The sequence below is a fragment of the Lithobates pipiens genome, unplaced genomic scaffold (genome assembly GCF_037356315.1).
Source record: "Lithobates pipiens isolate NorthernLeopardFrog02 unplaced genomic scaffold, aLitPip1_a1.2 Scaffold_18, whole genome shotgun sequence".
NCBI classification, from domain to species: domain Eukaryota; kingdom Metazoa; phylum Chordata; class Amphibia; order Anura; family Ranidae; genus Lithobates; species Lithobates pipiens.
This window is the reverse complement of record NW_027507758.1, coordinates 347,667,665-347,689,324: the sequence shown is the minus strand read 5'-3', so window position 1 is coordinate 347,689,324 and position 21,660 is coordinate 347,667,665. Positions and strand designations below refer to the sequence as shown.

The window sequence follows — 21,660 nt, the reverse complement described above, 5'->3', positions numbered from 1 at the left end:
ATATCATTCACCGATGTCGTACATACATGAACAGCCTTCAATATAGCAGCCAGCGTGGGTTGTTCAGGAGGCTCCGCTGTATCTGTTATGAGGGGGGGAGAGGGTGGAGGAGCTGCATCCTCCATAGAGTTGCACGGATTACTGCCGGTATCATGTCTTCAGTCTGCTTGTGTAATCAGGTCATTCTCTCCCTCCTGTGTCTCCTCCGCTGTATCAATAGCTTCAGGGCCCTGCAGCTTTTGAGCATAATACAGAATATCCCGGTACTGTTCCTTACTCTGTGTCTTTAGAGCTCTCCTGCTACCTCCCTCTCTGGATTTGTCCGCATGCCGCGGGGTGCGCTGTGACATTGCCACCGACTCTGCAGCGCCATCTTGGGAGTCCGGTCCCGTCATCTCCAACGGGCCTCTGCGGGTTTTCCCTCAGGTACAGAGGGCCGGCGGTGGGTCCGGGAGGTGCAAGGGGTCGGTCGCCAGCTGGGTAGCCGGAAACTCAGTGTTGTGGCTGCCGGGGAAGGATCGGTGAACAGATCAAGCAGGAGCTGTGAGAAGTGCATCCTCTCACATGCCTTGTCTTGGCCACGCCCCTGGACGGATTGTCTTTGGGAGCTCCCGGTACGGATCTAGCTGGACAAGGCAATGGCGGTGGCTTATGTCCTTCACCAGGGCGGGTCAAAATAGACTGTTGGCAGCCCTGGCTTTTGCCAGTATCTTCCGGTGGGCAGAGGGTCTCGTTCCGGCACTCTCTGGCATACGCTTTCCAAGAGTAGAGTACTGTAAAACGAATACCTTAGTTATTTAGGTTTGGACCATGGGTTGAGCCCTTCACTGGGCCTTGTTTCATCATACTTGGTTCCGTTGGGGGCACGACTGAGGTACATCTGTGTTGCGTCCTGGCTCAACAGCATGGTACCGAGTTTTTTTGCAAGCACGTGGGCTCTTCTGGCAGTTCTAGTGACCCATGTTTGATATATGCCTCTGCTGTGGCTAATTGGCAGGATCAAGGCTGCGGGGATTCCGGTCACTCTTTTGGCTCTGGATGGGTCCCGGTGGCCTGGGTGCACCCGGTCACCAACTTTCCTTGGCAACTGTCTTTCATTAAGGACGTACTGTCCCAAGGACCGTTCTTCCATTCTGCTTTAGAGCCGCTGGTTATTTAACGTCCAGGTTGTGATGGGCCAGGTGCTGCAGTTTCCAACACTGCTGATGGGGGGGATGAGAAGGAAGGAGCCTCGAGTACCATCATGGCCCAGGTGTCAGTCTGGGTGGTTTTCTTCAGCGTCTCCTGGTCTCGCACTTACTGGTGCGTACCTTTTTTATTTCAGGGGTTAGATGTCTCTTTCCACCAGTATGGTTTCTTCTACTGTCGTGGGATCTGATTTTGGTGACTTTGGTTCTCCAAAAGCCTCTCTATCTCTCTCTCAGAATATTCAGGAGCTTCCACGACTTACTCTTTCTCGTAAGGTGGCCTCTTTGTGGCCGTCGCCTCCACTCACAGGGTGTCAAAAAGGGTGATGTTCTCTTGTTCACCTTACCCAGGTTAAGGTGGTGCTTTGCCCCTTTTTACAGAGTTCTGTCCTTAGATTACCATTTGAATAAGGACATTGTGTTATCTATCTTGTGTTCCTTGGAAAGTGCTGACCAGGAATTTATCAGCTCTGAATGGGATTTTGCGGACAAGCCAAGAAAGGGGCTGTCTGTTTTGTTTTTTCTGTGACCCTTCTCTGGATGGAAGGCTATTCTGTCAGGGATTGGGTGCCTCCTTTCCTGTTACGGCGCATTCTTCTCGGGGCACTTAGTGCTTCTTGGGCCTTCTGTCATCCTGCGTCCATTGTTAAAGTTTACAAGGCGACCACTGGTCATTGGTGTACATTTTCATAAGTCTACAAAGTGGATGGGTGGCATCTGTGGATGCCTCTTTTGGCCACAAGTTTTTGCAGGCTGCTGTTTAGAGGGTCTATTCCCTCTTGAAGGGGTAGCGTTCAGGTTGGGATCCAGCTGGTTCTGTGTGAAGCTCTTGTTACCTGGATGGCTCTTTTGTTACCTAATGAGAGTTTTTGTTGTCCCACCCCTCATGTTTGGCACTGCTTTGGGACGTCCCTATGGTTCTGAATAAGGCAGCTTTGTCAATGTGCCTTATTACAACATGCAGTATGGGTCAATGAACGAATGAGAAAATAGGATTTCTCTTCTATTCACCGACCGACACAGCTCCTCTCTGTAACTAAATGGGTTTGTTAGCCTGCCATTAGGAGAACTAGGCAAAATTGTAACACAATACACAGAACTTTCAGTCCCGCCCCGGGGGGCGGACCCTGTGCTAACAACCCTCCCTGCTGCTCCAGCAGACCCAGTTTTATTTTGCCTAGTGAAGGAGCATGGCCTAGGAACCCTGCGGGCCCTTTGGTCCATTTTTTTTATGCTTTTGCGCAAGATGAAAGATCCTGGATCTCTATCAACTGCCGGCTGAGTGACAGGCTGGTTGAGTTATCCTTGTAGTCCCCCCAGTCTGGCCAACGAGCGTGTGCAGGTCGCAGCTAAGGCTCGGCGGGCCACGACATACCTCGGCTCTAGAGGTGGTCGTGAGCTTCAATGCTCCGGGGTATACATATGACGGGCTACTGATGTCTGGATCACAGTATACTGGGCCAGCAGCCTCCCTGTAACTGGGCAGGAGTGGGGTTGTTTTGGAATGTCTCCCAGCTCTTCAGGACTGGTAAGTACAGCTCTCCCTCCTCGGGTTGAGCAGCTGGGCATTCCCTGGAAGGTCGATTCGGGGGCCACTTCACCTCCTTCTCTTCTCTCCCACATCCCTATCTCTCCCCCCCCCCCCCCCCCCGTAAGCCTCGGCGGCCATTTTCTAGGAGGTTTTCCTATTAGTTGCATTGGCAGCCATTTTTTTTAAGCCCGATTGCTCTTTTCACTGCAGTTCTCTTGTGACAGCATTACATGTGCTCTCTCATGCTGTTTCCTGTATCCACTGTGTATACAGGACACTGGATGGCCATTTCCTGAACGCTGGTGCAAGCTCTGCAGATCGTTTCACGGCTATTTTCTACAACTGCTGCCTGCACAGTTTCCGCACTCTGCACTTGGGTAACCTCCTGGGGACTACGGGCACGGCTAGTGACCATCACAAAATGCCCCAGGGTGGTGAGTATGGCGCTAGGACCCCCCCCAGGTGGCAGCAGGAGGGTGGGACCTTCACTGTGTCCCAAGTTCCCTTGCAGGGGGCAGACAGGGTAGGGTCAGCATGGCTTCAGAAACTGGTGTTTCCTCCCCCGAAATCCAGGCTATCGCAACCAGGTCACCTGCGGATAGCGCTGTGCCCATGAACACCCTGACGGCGGTCTTTAACTCTCTTGTTGCTAAAATAAAGGTGGTGCATGGAAGGAAAGGTGCACGTAAAAGGCCCCTTACCCCCCCCCCCCCCCCCCCCCGTCCTCTGGGGAGAGCTCTGATGCAGACTCGGGCCCTGTTCTGACCTATCAGACGAGGCTGACCAGGACCATTCGGACAGTGAGGATGATTCCCCGTCCAGGCGCGACAAAGCGCTTTTTGGAGCACTTGTCACAGCTGTGTGATACCCTGAAGATCCAGGAGCCAGCGGATCCCTCTGCAGATGTATCTGTCCCTTTTGGGTCCTGCAAGACAGAACGTTCACCTAAGGTGTTCTTGTATTTGACTTATTTTGACAAGTTCATCTACAGGGAATGGGATTGGCCGCAAAGGACCTTTTTGGTCCCCAAAAACATGGCGGTGGAAAGCCTTCTCAAGAAATGGTCGGCTCCTCCGGTCGTTGACCCCCCCAGTATCTAGGTTAAATAAAGTAACTACAATTCCGGTTGAGGGAACTGCTGCATTCAAGGATCCCAGGGATAGGAAGGCCGAGGCGGTGGCTCGTTCCTTGTTTACGGTTATGGGGTCAGCGGTGCAACCAGTACTGGCATCCGCACTGGTGTCGCAGACACTGACTGAGTGGGCAAAACTTTTGCACCGCGAATTGGGAGAGCAAAACGCCTCCCCTGTCTGCGTGGACCTAGCAGACCAACTAGTGCAAGGCCTCAAGTACGTTTGTGAAACGGCCCTGGATACTCTCCTCCTGTTATCCAGGGCTTCTGATTTGGCTAAAATGCTGGTCTGCTGACCAGGCATCCAAGAAAGCCCTGACGGATCTTCCCTTCCTTGGAGACATGCTCTTTGGCGCTTTGTTGGATGACATTAATAAAAATGCCACGGGTGGTAAGAGTACACTACTCCCACAGGCCAGGAAAGCTAAGGAGCCATGCCGCAGGCAAGGGCCCTCTTTTTCCACTTGCAATCGGCTTTTTTGTCCGCCCGGTGCTTCGACAAAACATTCCCAGCCCGACAAGACGCCCACAGACGGTCAAAAGCGTCCCTGGAACCACAAGCCTGCGAACAAAAGTGCTACCGCATGAAGGTTTGCCCTCACCCGCATATCGGGTGGGGGGCCGCCTTCGGGAGTTTGCAGCCAGGTGGACCTCCCGGTTATCCGGCCAATGGGTCTGCGACCTGATTTCCACAGGCTACAAGATAGTTTCTCTTGACCGCCGAACAGATTCTTCCCTTCCAGCATGCCTGCGTCCCCGGTTCGCCGGGAGGCCTTGTTAGGGGCGGTGCCTGACTTGCTGAATCAGGGGGTGATTGTACCAGTTTCAGATTTGGAACGCTTCCAGGGGTTCTACTCATCTGTTGTTCCCAAGAAGGAAGGGGTACGTCCAATCTTGGACTTAAAAGCCCTCAATCGCTGTGTAAACGTGCAGAGGTTCAGAATGGAATCAGTTCGCTCAGTAGTCGCTGCACGCCATCAAGGGGACTCCCTGGCGTCTTTGGACATCCAGGATGCGTACCTGTACATACCCATATGCCTTCGGCATCAAAAATTTATGCGTTTGGCAGTCAGCGAAGCCCACTGCCAATTTGTGGCTCTTTCCTTTTGGCCTGGCATCAATCAGCCCCCCCCCCCCCCCGGGATCGCGATCGTGGGTTACCTAGACAATCTTAAGAGAGCATCTTCCTCCTCAGAATTAGAGGAGGATGTGGCGATCGCTATGCAGACTCTGTGAGAATTTGGGTGGCTGTTGAACCTAAAAAAGTCAATGGATATACTGACCCAGCGTCTGGAGTACCTGGGTTTACTATTGGACTCCAGGGAAGCGAGGGTCTTTCTCCCCTCAGACAAATTGCAGACTCTCAGATCTGGGGTCACTCTACTGATGAACCGCGAGTGGCCGTCGCTCTGCTTTTGCATGCGAGTGCTGGGGCTCATGGTAGCCTCCTTTTTGAGGCTTTACCTTATGACCAGTTCCACACCAGAGTCCTGCAGAAGGAGATTTTGACAAAATGGGACAAATCTCCGTTGTCCCTGGATCTACAGATCCAGGTGACCCAGCCAGTCAGGGACACTCTGATCTGGTGGTTGAGGTCCCCGGTGATTCAGTCCGGAAAATCCTTCCTTCCTCTGAAATGGACGGTGATCACTACGGACGCCAGTCTATCAGGCTGGGGTGGAGTGATGGGGATTCAGTCGGCTCAGGGCCTCTGGTCGATGGACGAATCCAAGTTGCCGATCAATCAGCTTGAATTGAGCGATCAGGCTGTGCCTCCACACATGGTCGACATGTCTTCAAGGCTGTACATAAATCACCAAGGGGGAACAGGAAGTTCAGCCTCTGCTCGGGAGGTCGCTCACATACTTCGGTGGGCAGAGCGACACGTTCCGGCCCTGTCAGCCGTTTACATCCCGGTGGGTGCAAAATTGGCAGGCGGACTATCTGAGTCGATAGATGCTAGACCCAGGAGAATGGTCATTGCATCCGGAGATATTCAGGCGGTTGTGCCTGAATTGGGGAACACCAGATGTGGCTCTATTGGCCTCCCGCCTCAACCGGAAGGTGCAGAGATTCGTGTCCATGACAAGAGATCTGTGGGCAGACGCATCAGACGCGCTGGTGGATCCGTGGGATCAGTACCAGCTGATCTACGCCTTTCCTCCGCTAAAAGTGTTACCACGCCTGCTGCGCAGAGTGGAAGCCGAGGGGATTCCAGTAATCCTGGTGGCCCCAGATTGGCCTCAGCGGCCCTGGTACGCAGACCTGGTGCATCTGGTGGCAGACGCTCCCTGGCGACCGCCGCTGTGGGAAGACTTCCTGTCTCAAGGTCCAATCTCTTATCCTGCTTTAGCATCACTGGCTTTACTGGCATGGCTATTGAGAGCCAGGTGCTGAGGAACCGGGGTCTGTCAGACTTGGTGATTCCAACTATGTGGCAAGCACGGAAATCTTCTTCGGAAGATATACCATCGTACCTGGAAGGCCTACATCTCCATGTGAGGAGAAAGGTTGGCATCCGCGCTCCTTTTCTATATCCAGGATCCTGCTGTTTCTTCAGCAAGGTGTAGACCAGAAGTTAGCGTTGAGCACCATTTAAGGGGCAAATTTCAGCTCTGGCTGTCTTTTTTTTTTTCAGCGACCCTTGGCGTCTCATTCATTAGTGAGTACCTTTGTTCAGGGGGTACAACATGTAGTCCCTCTGGTGCGCCCACCATTACCGCCGTTTGAGACTATCAGAGAGATTCCCTTGTTGACCCTTTCACAGAAGGTGGTTTTCCTAGTGGCCATCACATCGGCCAGGAGGGTTTCGGAGTTGGCGGCCTTGTCCTGCAAGTTGCCTTATCTGGTCATCCTCAGGGATAAGGTGGTGTTGCGTCCGCAACCGTCATTTCTACCCAAGGTGGTCTCCTCCTTTCATATCAATGAGGACATTGTATTACCATCGTTGTGTCCTAAGCCGAAGCACCCCAAAGAGGTGGCCCTTCATGCTCTCGACGTGGTTAGGGCTCTAAAGGTGTATTTGTCTGCCACAGCTCCCTTTCGGAAGTCAGACTCGCTGTTTGTTTCGGTGACTGGTCCAAAGAAGGATATGGCTGTCTCGTCTGCCACCATTTCTAGGTGGATCAGACAGATTGTAGTACAAGCCTATGCCTTGAAGGGGCAGGTGCCCCCCTTTCCGGTCACAGGCCACTCTACAAGGGCAATCGGAACGTCTCGGGCCTTCCGACACTAAGCATCTGTCGCTCAGGTGTGTAAGGCGGCGACCTGGTCGTCTGTCCATAAGTTTACCAAGTTCTACAAGGTAGACGTCACTGCATTGGCTGATGCCTGTTTTGGCCGCAAAGTTTTGCAGGTGCCCGTGTAATTGCAATTGAGATTTTTTCCTGTTTTTCGATAAAAACGCAGTACTGTTTGTTAATGCACTGTTGCATTACTTCCGCATAAATTTGCGGTGTTGGGGATCTCTTCTGTTGAGAATACCTGGTTATGTGGCGGTGTGTTTTTCCGTACACTGCTGTTTTTTTATGGGTTTAGTTTCACTAGTTCCCACTTGCCATGGTGAATGAAGTTTTAATGCCGTTTTTTCCCACCACTCGTTTGGCGCTGTGTTGGTCGGTGAATATAAGAGAAAATAGGATTTTTGTATTCACCGTAAAATCCCTTTCTCTGTAATTTACTGACCGACACAGCACCCACCCCTCCTTTTCTCTACGTTATACTGCTTGTTGACATACTGAGTCTGCTGGAGCAGCAGGGAGGGTTGTTAGCACAGGGTCCGCCCCCGGGGCGGGACTGAAAGTTCTGTGTATTGTGTTACAATTTTGCTTAGTTCTCCTAATGGCAGGCTAACAAACGCATTTAGTTAAAGAGAGGAGCTGTGTCGGTCAGTAAATTACAGAGAAAAGGATTTTACGGTGAGTACAAAAATCCTATTTTTTTTACTTACCGTAAAATCTGTTTCTCTGAGTTCATTGACATGGCACCCACCCCTCTATGGAGCTTTTTTGATACTTCTAATACTGCTTGCTACTAAGCTGAATGCCTAGAGCAGGGAGTGGGTTATATACTATCTGAGAATGACCCATGGACGTGGCCAAGTGTTTGTTTTCTGCCTAGTCCTACTCCTAATAGAGGCGATATAACCCTATGGTTCTGAATAAGGTTTTGTCTGTCAAAGAAAGGGATTTTATGGTAAGTAGAAAAAATCCTATTATTTTAACATTTTTCATTCTACAAAGTGTAGAAAGCATACATAAAGTTGTAATGATATAAATGGTTTATTAGTTATTGATCCGGATTGCATGAAGATGTTGTTGAAGATGGCAGCATTTTACCCCCTTCCTGAGCAGAGGTCTTTTTGCGATACGGCACTGCTTCGCTTTAACTGACAATTGCACGTGCGACGTTGCACCCAAACAAATTTGTCCTTTTTTTTCCCCCTACAAATAGAGCTTTCTTTTCGTGGTATTTGATCACCTCTGTGTTTTTTTTTTTTTTTTTTTTTGCGCCACCAGCGGACATAGTTCGCTGGACCCGTAAGCACACTCATGCGGCGTGCGCTAGCCTGCGATTTAAAGGGTACGTACAGGTACGCCCATTTGCGCAGAGGATAACCTTTTACAGGTGGCCAATTGTCACCTGATATTTATTTTATTTTTAATGGAGCCCCCCTTCTCAACTGCAGGTCTATTTCATAATATGCTAGCATGCACCACATAGTAGCACATTATGGCATACTTTCATTTCAAACAAGGCCCTCCAATGCTGAGCCGTCACCACTTCTTGTGCTTCTATTTTTGCCTGGTCTTCCTTCCAGGGATCATATTCTCCACCTTTGGCTGGGCAATGATGACTTCACTCCCGTACATGCGCACTGAGGGTCATCGGCTAGAGAATGTGAATATCTCATAAACTAAGCAAGTTTAGGAAATATTCACAGCACTTACAAGTAAAACTTATTATAAACTTGCTTGTAGGACCGCTTTAGGAGTTAACTGTCAAAATGTGCATGTAAGTAGTGTGCAGGGGCTGCTAATTTTGAATGACCTTCCAATCCCCAAGGTTTTTAATGGTTCTAATACCTCTAAATTAGACATAAGAAGCAAAATGCGAGAGCCACAAGGTCCTTTTAACTTTAGGTTTAAGATTTGCCAAATGTTTACTTAAACCCTGGTTTGGATTAAGTCTTGTTATATTTTTGTAAATGCCTGCATTTTAAAAATACATTTAGCTGAAATATCCTTTAAAGTCACATTAAACAACCTTTTTTTTATTATTATATAATAGTCTCGTAGCATTGTTTCAGGCATCTTTAATGCAATGTGTGCTCTCCCAATCCTCTATTGATGCACCTTACAACTACCAGCGTAGAGCGAGCATGTCTGTTATTTCTGGTCACATGCTCAGTTCTGTGTGCTACAATTTCTATATTTAACGCACACAGATATGTAGTCCATTTTACGAGCAAAGTAAGAAAGGGTATTTTAAATTCACATAAGCGGAACAGGAAGAACAAATGTGGCAGCCCTTGAACAAAGTCTGTGAACAGCAGTAAAAAGCTTTCTTTTGAGAGATTAAACAGCACGAGAGAGTGCATTCTACTTTAAATTTAACCACTCCGGTCCCAGGAGGATTTACCCACTTCCTGACCAGGCCATTTTTTGCGATACGGTACTGCGTCCCTTTAACTGACAATTGCAACACATATTGATGCCCCCCTCCCCCCCACAAATAGAGCTTTCTTTTGGTGATATTTGATCACCTCTGCGGCAGTCTTTATTGTACATCATGGGACACAGAGACATAGTAATAACTATATGGGTATATAGGGCACCTTTAGGTGATGGACACTGGCACACCCAAGACGGGAAGTTCACTCCCTATATAACACCTCCTATTACTGGGAGTACCTCGGTTTTTTTCTACAGTGGCTTAAGTGTTGGTCACGTTGAAAAATATGCTCTATGGAGCTCTGCTAGAAGGATCCTTTACTGGATTAGAACCAGCTTCTACAGACCGGATCAATCCAAAGTGCCACTGAGGCGAAAGTGGATGGTACCCAGGCCTTGTATAAGAAGAACAAGGTTTTGCCTGTAACGCCTCTCCTTGGAGGGCAGGATCCCAGGACCCAGTGCTTTGGTCATGCTTGCATTACCATAATGTTTTCCTGGTGCTATACAGAGTATTCCCTTGATAAAAGGTCTGAAGTGGGGGAGGGGGATCTACCACGCTTCCTATCCTTTTGGATGGAAAATGCGATTAAAGCTGCTAGTCTTTCCTCTAGCCTCAACAGGGCAGAGGAAAGGCATCTTCAGTCACATACACAGGGGCTGAGATGTTAGAAGCAGTTGCAAGACCCACTGGTTCCAGTGGCTCACCCTGGCTAGGCACTTCTGGTACTTCAGAAGAGGATGACAATGTGGAGGCATGACTATAGTCCTCAACGCCTGGGGGTGATGCTTTAGGTACCTTTTTTGAGGTGTTTGCACTTCCCTTTTTGGGAGGCATAGTCCTAAGCACAAAAGCAGAGAGTAAATGCACTACTTGCTGAACTATAGTCTAGCAATAGAATGCCACTAATAAATGTTCAGCCTGGTGCTGAGAAAAATCTGTTTTCCTCTTGTCACAATCTCTGTACCTCCTTGCCCCTTGCACCCCAGAGAGCTGTCCCCTGCTGGGATCGTTTGGGATGTGGTTGCATTTCATTGTTTGTCTGCCTTGGAAGAAACCTATATTATGGGAATCATAATATACAGTGGGTGGAGAATGAGGTTTTACCCTCTGGATCAGGAGGAAAGGCAATCCAATGACTCCTCTTCGGAGGAATCAACGGTGGATGAACCCTTTTCAGCCTCGCAAACGGAAAAATTGCTTGTACAGTCTCTTATGCAAATGGTTTGTTCTGCTTTCAAGCTGCCCCTGAGTCAGCTGAAAGTTCTGTCTCTTCTTTGGGTTCCTATAAACCTCTGCAGATTTTGAATGCATTTCCTGTCCATGTATTACTAGAACAGCTTATTTATGCTGAATGGTCTCATCCGGATAAACATTTTCTCCCTCCCAAAAAGGTTTTAAGTGCTTATCCCATGGAGGAGAAATTCACCAAAAGATAGAATGTACCAGCAGTTGATGCTGCTATATCCGGTGTGAATAAAAGTCTAATTTGCCCACTAGATAATGCTACAATTCTTAGAGATCCAACATATAAAAGGTTGGAATTCCTGTTAATCCTTTTTTTCTTTGGCAGGTGCAGTTACTCCGTCTGCCTTAGCTGCAATAGGTATCTGTCAATCCTTGAAGGACCAGTTTAAACAAGTCCTTAAGGAGATTCCTGTGCAACAGACCCGGGACTTGGTCGAACTGCCAAGGGCATCATGTTTTACAATTGACACCATTAAGGATTCTATTCAGGCATCTTGCCTTGCACTTATGCTTGTGCATATGCATAGGATCCTGTGGTTGACGAATTGGTCAGCCGCATCGCCATTCAAAAGGCTCCTGACTGGTTTTCCATTTCATGGGGATCGGCTATTTGAGCATGATTTGGACAAGTACATCCAAAAAATTTCAAGTTTCAAATTGCCAGTCAAAAGAAGGTGTAACCATCCATCATTTAATTGGGCCTCTTCTCCAGGGCCAGGGGCCTCAGTCTCTAGGCAGTCACGACGGCCTCCGCCGTCAGGGTCTAGAGGAAAGCCTCGGTCAGCTCCAAGGGCAAAAGAAGTCCTGGGGGAAGAAACCTGAAAAACAGATTTCTAAAGCCTCATTATGAAGGGGCGCCCGCGATCTTCAGAGTGGGGAGAAGACTTCTGCAGTTCTCAGAAGTCTGCCAGGAGGAAATTCAGGACAGATGGGTCATCTCCACAATTGCTCTAGGTTACAAACTGGAGTTTTGGGAGTTTTCACCATCTCATTTTATGAGGTCAAACGTTCCCAAAGATCCACGAAAAAGGCAATCTCTGTTTCAGGCATTAGACCGATTACTGACTCGGGATGATTGTGGAAATCCCTGTACCAAAACCAAATGGAGATGTCAGACCCATTCTAGATCTCAAAAATCTGAATTTCGGAAGGTCCACTCTTTTTGCACTGAGTAAATCAGGTTGGTTTTGATCCTTCAAGGAAGGGAACTTCTGGCATCAATCGACATAGGAACATGCAGATATGCATCCCTGATATTTCCCGCTCACCAAAGAGTTCTGTGGTTCGAGGTAGAACAGCACGATTTTCAGTTTGTAGCCTTGCCCTTTGGACTGGCTACAGCACCCCGGGTATTTACAAAGTTTCTGGCTCCACCTCTAATCAGGCTAAGGGAGCAGTTCATAACAGTCCTGGCATACCTGGACGATTAGTTAATAGATTGGTCGGTTGTCCGCTTGGAGCAAAACGTGCGTAATACAGCCAAATACCTGGAAAGCCTAGGGGGGGTTTCTAAACCTAGAGAAGTCTTCCTTATGGCCACTGAAAAAGCTGGAGTACTTGAGTCCGATCTTAGACACAGCTCAGAGAAAGGTGTCTTTGCCTCAGGCAAAGATCAGCGCTGTAAGAGTTGGTGCAGATGGTCAGGTCGAAGAGAAATCCCTCCATTTACCTTTGCATGAGGTTGTTAGGTAAGATGGTGGCTTCATTCGAAGCAGTTCCCTATGCCCAGTTCCATTTGAGACTGTTGCAAAACAGTATTCTGTCTGCTTGTAACAAAACGGTCCAAGCTGTAGATTTTCCAATGCGGCTGTACCCAAAGGTGTCCCAGAGCCTCAATAGGTGGTTGGTAACCCAGAATCTGCTAAAGGGAAAATCCTTCAAAACGGTTATCTGAAAAGTGGTAATGACAGATGCCAACCTTTCTGGCTGGGGATCGGTACTAGAAACAAAGTGTCCAGGGACAGTGGTCAAGAACCGAAAGAACCTTGCCCGTCAACATCCTAGAGATTTGGGTAGCGGATCTGGCTCTGAAGGCCTGGACATTCAGGTTACGGGGTTGTCCTGTCAGGATCCAATCCAACAATACCACAGCTGTGGCTTATAGCAATCACTGAGGGGGCACCAATAGTCTCGCAGCTCAGAAGGAGGTGAACCGTATTTTAGCTTAGGCAGAAAGGAATGTTCCTTGCCTTTCAGCAATCTTTATTCCGGGAGTAGAGAATTGGCAGGCGGACTACGTGAGTTGCCTGCAGTTGTGCCCGGGGGAATGTCCCTTCACCCCAAACTTTTTCTGGCGATTTGCCAAAGATGGGGGACCCCGGACATAGATCTTTTGGCATCCAGGTTCAACATGTAGTTGGTCCACTTTGTGTCCAGGACAAGGGATCCACTTGCATGCGGAACAGATGCGTTGGCGACCCCATGGGATCAGTTCTCACTGATTTATGCATTTCCCCCTATTCAGGTGCTGCCACAGCTTCTTTGCAGGATCAAGCTGGAAAGGAAGCCAGTGATTCTTGTAGCCCCAGCATTTCCCAGAAGGTCCTGGTATGCAGAAATCGTAAAGATGGTGGTGGGGGATCCATGGTCCCTTCCACTGTATTCAGACTTACTCTCGCAGGGGACAGTATTCCGTACTACCTTACAAACTAAATTTAACGGCTTGGCTATTGAAACCCACATTCTGAAGAAACGTGGGCTATCCGGGTCGGTTGTCTCTACCTTGATTAATGCAAGGTAGCCAGCTTCCAGAATCCTATATTAGAGTCTGGAGGGCTTATGTTTCCTGGTGTGAGTCCAAGGGTTGGCACCCTCAGAAATATAGCATAGGCAGAATACTTGCCTTTCTATATTTAGGGGTAGAGATGAAGCTGACCTTGAGTACTATTAAGGGCTAAATCTCAACTTTATCGGTCTTATTTCAAAGACCGCTTGCTTTGCATTCTTTGGTTCAGATTTTTATGCAAAGGGTGATGCAGATTAATCCGCCAGTTGGATCACCTTTGAACCCTTGGGACTTGAACTTAGTTTTGTCAGCGTTGCAAGAACGGCCCTTTTAACCGATACAGCATACTCCTTTAGTCCTTCTGACAAGGAAATTAGTGTTCTTGGTTGCTATATCCACAGCAAAGAGGGTTTTGGAATTGGCTGCTCTTTCCTGTAAAGAGCTGTATTTAATTATTCGTGTTGCGTCCTCCAAGTTTTCTGCCTCAGGTGGTCTCGGGCTTTCACCTGAACCAAGAAATTGTCCTACCATTGTTTTTTCCAAAACCGTTTTCTAAGGAAGAGATATTACTACATTGTCTTGATGTGGTGAGATCGGTCAAAGTCTGTTTAGAGACGACTACTCAGATCCGGAAGACTGATGTCTTATTTGTGTTGTCAGAAGTTCCTAGGAAAGGGGGGAGGGGCGTCTAAATCCACTATTTCTAAGTGGATTCGGCAAGTAATAATCCAGGCCTATGGTTTAAAAGGTAAGGTTCCTCCTTTTCAAGTGAAAGCGCACTCTACCAGAGCAGTTAGTGCTTCTTGGGCAGTGCATCACCAGGCCTCCATGGGTCTTCAGTCAATACAGTCACCAGATTTTATCAGGTGGATGTAAAAAGGCATGAGGATATCCCCTTTGGGTGCAGTGTGCTGCAGGCAGCAGTATACCTCAAGTCTGTTGGCGCCCTGCTGGTTGTCTCCCCCCCACAAATGTCATTGCTATGGGACGTCCCATATAGTTATTACTATGGCTCTGTGTCTCGTGATGTACGATGCAGAAAATAGAATTTTTATAACAGCTTACCTGTAAAATTCTTTTCTTGGAGTACATCACGGGACACAGAGGTCCCTCCCCTCTTTCTGTGGTTTAGGTATATTGCTTTGCTACAAAACTGAGGTACTCCCAGTAATGGGCGAGGTTTATATAGGGAGTGAACTTCCTGTCTTGGTTGTGCCATTGTCCATCACCTGAAGGTGCCCTATATACCCATACAGTTATCACTTTGGCTCTGTGTCCCGTGATGTACTCCAAGAAAAGGATTTTACAGGTAAGCGGTTATAAAAATCCAATTTTTTTACTTTTTGTTATAATAAATATCCAAATAAAAATAATTTAAGAAAACAAATTTCTTCCTCAGTTTAGGCCAATATGTATTCTTATAAATATTTTTGGTAAAAAAAATCCCAATAATATTGGTTTGCGCAAAAGTTATTGCATCTACAAAATAGGGGATATATTTATGGTATTTTTGTTATATATATTTTTTTATTCTTAGAATGGCGGTGGTCTGTGATTTTTAGCGGAATTGTGGCTGACAGATTGGACACTTTTGACACTTTTTTTGGGACCAGTGACATTTATACAGCGATCAGTGCACTGATTACTGTATAAATGACACTGGCAGGGAAGGGGTTAACACCAGGGGCAATCAAAGGTGCTTTCTTACTGGGGGGGGGGGGGGGGGTGGACTGACGGGGAGTAGAGTGACTGCTGTTCCTAATCGCTAAGAAAAGAGAATCTCACTCTACTTCCCTGACAGAAAGGGGATCTGCTTTGTTTACACTGGCAGGTCCCCGTTCTGCTTCTCTGTGGAGCGATTGCAGATGGCTGGGGGACATAGTCTTTCTGACCCTCTAATTGGCTCTCTAGCTAGCGAATGGGCACGTGCGTGTGCCCACAAATCGCAGTGTATGTGCCCAATGTATAATGATGGTGAATCGCGCAGAAGAGTCAACCTGCCGCAGTACAACTGCGGGGTCTGGTTGGGAACAGGTTAAACATAGCACATGTTATTAAAAAAATGAGTTTCATTTTGATGTTCTGGATTGGGTTAAAATATGATGCAATTGTGTGTGATCTCCCATCCTGGGCAGGTGTCGTATGACATCCTTCCATTACCAGCCGTCTGGGGGGGGGGGGGGGGGCGCGCGCGCGCAACGTCGCTCGGGACCCGGATCCTGACTGCCGCGATGTCCGCTGGGCACCCGCGATTGCCCGGGAACACAGCAGGACCGTGGATCTGTGTATGTAAACACACAGATCCACGTCCTGTCAGAGGAGAGGGGACCGATGGTGTGTTCCCAGTACAGAGGAACACCGATCGGTCTCCTCCTCTTGTGAGTCCCCTCCCCCCACAGTTAGAATCACTCCCAGGGAACATCATTAACCCCTGGTGTTAACCCCTTCCCTGCCAGTCACATTTACTCAGTAATCAGTGCAATTTTATAGCACCGATCGCTGTGTAAATGTGAATGGTCCCAAAAATGTGTCAAAAGTGTTCGATATGTCTGTCACAATGTTTCAGTCACGAAAAAAATCGCAGATCGCCGCCATTACTAGTAAAAAAAAAAAAAAATATATGCCATAAATCTATCCCCTATTTTGTAGGCGCTATAACTTTTGCGCACACCAGTCAATATAGACTTATTGCGTGTTTTTTTTTTTTTTTTTTCAAAAAAGATGTAGAAGAATACGTATCGGCCTAAACTGAGGAAAAAAATTTTTCTTTTTTTTAAATGGGAAATTTATTATAGCAAAATAAAAAATATTGTGTTTTTTTTCAAAATTTTCGCTCTTTTGTTTATAGCGCAAAAAATAAAAACTGCAGAGGTGATCAAATACCACCAAAAGAAAGCTCTATTTGTGGGAAAAAATTACGTCAATTTTGTTTGGGTGCAACGTCGCACGACTGCACAATTGTCAGTTAAAGCGACACAGTGCCGAATCGCAAAAAGTGCTCTGGTAAGGAAGGGGGTAAAATGGTCCGGGGTTGAAGTGGTTAAGTAAACCCTACAGAAGGTTTCTTAAATGTGTTTATTACAATCAAGAATATATGCTTTTGATGTGGAAATGCAAAACTAACATTGTTACATCTTTTCTGCAGAATATAGTCGTTTTGAGGCCAAGATTCATGATCTGAGGGAACAGATGATGAACAGTAGTATCAGCTCCGGATCTGGTTCACTTCGTACAAGCCAGAAACGATCCTTATATGTGAGGTGAGCATTTGCAATATTTACTGATTTGTTTCAGTAACTGAAAGGAAGTTTGGGCAACGTTTCGCCGCTTTTTTTAGAAGAATGACATTCTCATTCTTCTGAAGGGTTATACCACCCTTCCTGACCAGAGAACTTTCTTTATTGTACATCATAGGACACAGAGTCTCAAGTAATTACTTGGTGGGTTATAGGCCTACCTTCAGGTGTTGACACTGGTATAACCAATACAGGAAGTTGACTCCCTTGTATAACCCCTCCTCCTTCCAGGAGCACTCCGTTTTTTTGCCAGTGTCTAAGGTGTTCATCACGAGTGAAGATGTGCTCTGTGGAGCTCCAGGAGGGATCCATGCTGGATTTAAAGTAACCACAATCGGATCCGTCCTCGCAACTGAGGCCATAGGATGGTACCTGGACCTCGATGCAAGAATGAGGTTTTGCCTGTAATGCTTCTCTTTGAGAGCTGGACCCGAGGAACCAGGACTCTTTTTGGTCTTGCTACATTTCCTTAAGTTGTCCTGAGGGGTGCTATACAAGGCCCAAAGCGGAGCGGAACCCCTTTTAAAAGGGCCCCAGTCTTTGAGCATGCTTAAACGCAGCCTGCCGTGATGGGTGAAAGTTGGATCTGTCTGTTAAATCATCAGTATCCTGCAGCGAGGACAGGGTAAGGGAAGAAGCTTTGCTTTTCCTTCAATATACCTTATATGCCTTATAAATGTCTCTATAAGGAGTAACTTACACTACCTATGATGTGTCTTAGTGCAGCTCTGTCTCAGAACATGTGTGGTCCCAGCGGCAGAGGGGGTTCTTACTTAAATAGATCTTGTGGGATTTGGTATAAAATACAGCAGTTGCTAATACAGAGATGTGTATAAACTTATATATGGGCGGTGGCTGATTGGTTGACACAGCTGCTTTAGCTGCATGGTTTAACCACTACAGATCCGCGCTATTGCCAAATGACGGCGGACTACGTCTATTGACGTCGTCCCGGTTACGAGCGGCCTGCGCGCCCCCTGAGGGGCGCGCGCTGCGCGCTCTGTGATCGGCGAGTCCGTGAGACTCGCCTGATCACCGATCCGTGTAAGGGGTCGATCCCGACCCCTTATCACGTGATCAGCTGTCAGCCAATGACAGCTGATCATGTGATAAAACGGAGCCGGTAATCGGCTAGTATTCCTCCTCGCGCTGACAGCGCGAGGAGAAAAAAAAAAAGCCGAGTGCCCACCTGCCACCCGCAGTGCCATCCTGAAATAAAGTAAGTGCCCCCCTGTCAGTGCCACCCAGCAGTGCCCATAGTGCCCACAGTGCCACCCACAGTGCCACCCAGCAGTGCCACCCACAGTGCCACCCAAAATCTGCCTCAAAGGTGCTGCACCCCAGTGCCGCCCATCAGTGCCGCCCATCAGTGCCCAGCAGTGCCGCCCATCAGTGCCCAGCAGTCCCATCTATCTGTGGTACCTATCAGTGCCCATCCGTGCCACCCATCCGTGCCATCTTATCTGTGCCCATCTTTGCCCATCAGTGCCGCCTTATCTGTGCCTATTAGTGCCGCCTTAACTATGCCTATCAGTGCCCACCAGTGCAGCCTATCAGTGCCCACCAATGCAGCCCATCAGTGCCCACCAATGCAGCCCATCAGTGCCCACCAATGCAGCCTATCAGTGCCGCCTAATCAGCGCACTTCAATGAAGGAGAAAAATGACCCGTTTGCAAAATTTTATAACAAACTATTAAAACATGATTTTTTTTTTTTTTTTGCATCTTTTTTTGTTTGTTTAGCAAAAAATAAAACTCCGAGCTGTAACTAAATACCACCAAAAGAAAGCTCTATTTGTGGGAAAAAATGATAAAAATTTCATTTGGGTACAGTGAAAAATTTCATTTGGGTACAGTGTTGTATGACCGCGTAATTGTCACTCAAAGTGCATCAGCGCTGAAAGCTGAAAATTGGTCTGGGACTGAGGGGGGTTTAAGTGCCCAGTAAGCAAGTGGTTAACCACCTCAATACAGGGCACTTAAACCCCCTTCCTTCCCAGACCAATTTTCAGCTTTCAGTGCTCTCTCACTTTGAATGACAATTACTCAGTCATGCTACACTGTAACCAAATGAATTTTTTATCATTTTGTTCACACAAATAGAGCTTTCTTTTGGTGGTATTTATTCACCACTTCATTTATTATTTTTTGTAATATAAGCGAAAAAAGAACAAATATTTTGAAAAAAAAACTAAATTTTCTACTTTCTCTTTTAAAAGAAACCAAAAAAATCTAATTTTGGTGAAAATTTAGGCCAACATGTATTCTACTACATGTCTTTGGTAAAAAAAAATCCTGATAAGTGTATGATCATTGGTTTGTGTGAAAGTTATAGAGCCTACAAGCCATGCTATGCATTATTGAAAATGTATCAATCCTAATGCACTGATGGCCTATCTCAGTTCTTGAGGCCCTAAAATGTCAGGACAGTACAATAACCCCCCAAATGACCCCTTTTTGGAAAGAAGACAGTCTGCGGTAATTAGTAAGAGGCGTAGTGAATTTTTTGAAGTTGCAATTTTTCCCCCACAATGCTTTGGAAAATTAAGAAATATATATATATATATTTTTTCTTCACTAAATTATCATATTTACAAGTTATTTCTCACACATGGTGCAGGCATAATTGCAATTACACCCCAAAATACATTTTGCTATTCGTCCTGAGTATGGAGATACCCCATGTGTCAGACTTTTCCACAGCCTGGCCACATACAGAGGCCCAACATCCATGTAGCACCATCAGGCGTTCTAAAGGCATAAATTAACACATGAAACACATTTCATTTCCTGAGTACCTATCACATTTTTGAAGGCCCTGGAGCACCAGGACAATGGAATTACCCACAAAGTGACCCCATTTTGTAAAGAAAACAACCTAATGTATATTCTATGAGGTATAATGAGTCTTTTGAACATGTAATTTCTTTCCACAAGTTTTTGGAAAATGTGGAAAGAAAATAAAAACCTATTTTTTTTTTCACAAAGTTGTCAATTTAGAAGATCTTTATAACACATAACATGTACATAGCCAAAATGACACCCCAAAATACATTCTGCTACTCGTCCTGAGTATGGCGATACCCCATGTGTCAGACTTTTCCACAGCCTGGCCGCATACAGAAGCCCAACATACAAGTACCACCTTCAGGCTTCTAACATATAGCATGTACACACCAAGAATTACACCCCAAAATACATTCTGCTGAGCAAAGGGTAAAAAAAAGGCTCACCTGTGGTTTTAGCAGGCAGGGACACCGTTCCAGAGCAGTCAAAGCATTTTCTAGACAGCCAAAGGAAATGTCCAGGAATTGTCCAGGCAGCAGACAGATATGGAAAATTATGAACATGATTCAGTACAGTCCAAGGTTTAGCAGACAGTTCAGGCATAGGCATGTCCAGTTCAGGTGGCAGGCACAGGCATGGCCAGTTCAGGTGGCAGGCAAAGGCAGGGCCAGTTCAGATGGCAGCAGGCGGCACTTTGTACATTGGGCCTTGGTCAGGTAAGACCCGAGGACAGGGGTAGAGGCTTCTTCCCACCCAAATCTCTACGAAGCCTCCGAGTCTCCAGACCCTAATCCGAGAAAACGAAAAACCTGGAGAAAAATATTTTCTCCACTCGGAAAACTTTTTCTGGAGCCCCTCACATGTGAGACCCCTGTGCTGTACAGTGGCAGGGCAAATGATCAATTCAGGAGGCAGGCAAAAAGCATGGTCATTTAACAGGCCGAGGTCAATTCACGTTGAAGGCAGAAATATGTTTGGCAGAGGCATAGTCATTTAACAGTCCGGGTCATACACAGAAATGGCAGAAAGTGGAAACTGGAAAGAAATCATCTTCACTTTACTAATAGTGTAGTGAAGTATGATGGCTTCGATAGCAAGTTCCAATGCAGAGGCCTGGCTGGGAGGGACAGTCTGGACAGTAGTATCGGGTGTCGCGGCGAATTCCTCTACTTGTACACACACAGCATTTTTTTGGGGGTTTGCGACCTGTTTGGGTAGGAGGGAGGATGTCGGGAAAGTGCCTTTCATGGAGTCCTGGCTACTGCATCAGAGCGAATTAGTTGAGTGGGTTGGCCATGGGGATAGACAAGGGCTGTGATAACATCTTCTTGGAATCTTAGATAGGTCAGGGAACTTTGGGTGCTCTTAGAAAAAATAATATATGAATTGAACATGGCCAGTTGCATCAAATAAACGGCAACTTTCTTATACCAAAACAGTGATCTCCTGGTGGCCAAGTAGGGCTGCATCATCTGGTCATTCATATCCACCCCCCCCCCAATGTATAAGTTATACTCGTGGATACATTTTGGCTTCTGGATGGGGCCTTTTCTTCTTTGCAGTTCCACCAAGGTGTCATTGTGTATTGTGGAAAGGATGTAGACCTCTTTTTTTATCTCTCCACTTCACCGCTAGTACCTCATCAGTCCGCATACTGGCCATTTCACCCTGTTTTAATTTCTTGGTGACCAATATCTGTGGGAAGCCTTTGCGGTTGGTCCGTTCTGTCCCACAGGCCACAGTCTGCTTTAGGTATAGATGGCCGAAAAGTGGGAGACTTGTGTAGAAATTGTCTTCATATAGGTGGTAACCTTTCCCAAGCAATGGTTGGATCAGCTGCCAGACAATTTTGCCACTTGTTCCCATGTAGGTAGGGCATCCAGGGGGGTTTAGCTGTCGGTCTTTTCCCTCATAAATTATGAAGTCATATGTGTAACCTGTGGCCCTGTCACACGCCTTATAAAATTTTACCCCACGCCTGGCTCTTTTACTGGGCATGTATTGTTGTATTCCAAGTCGCCCAGTGAAGTGTAATAGGGATTCATCCACACAAATATTTTTATCAGGGGTAAACATCTGTT

General features: G+C 47.0%; 1 protein-coding gene across 22 annotated transcripts in view; it reads left to right on the top strand.

Annotated features, from left to right (window-relative positions):
• Positions 1–21,660, top strand: part of DLG1 (discs large MAGUK scaffold protein 1) — a 530,809-nt gene that overhangs the window by 348,500 nt on the left and 160,649 nt on the right. For all 22 annotated transcript variants that reach the window (XM_077487456.1, XM_077487444.1, XM_077487440.1 and 19 more), the window contains one exon: positions 16,642–16,756. In XM_077487456.1, the coding sequence (XP_077343582.1) occupies positions 16,642–16,756 (115 nt within the window). The remainder of the gene's footprint in view (positions 1–16,641; positions 16,757–21,660) is intronic.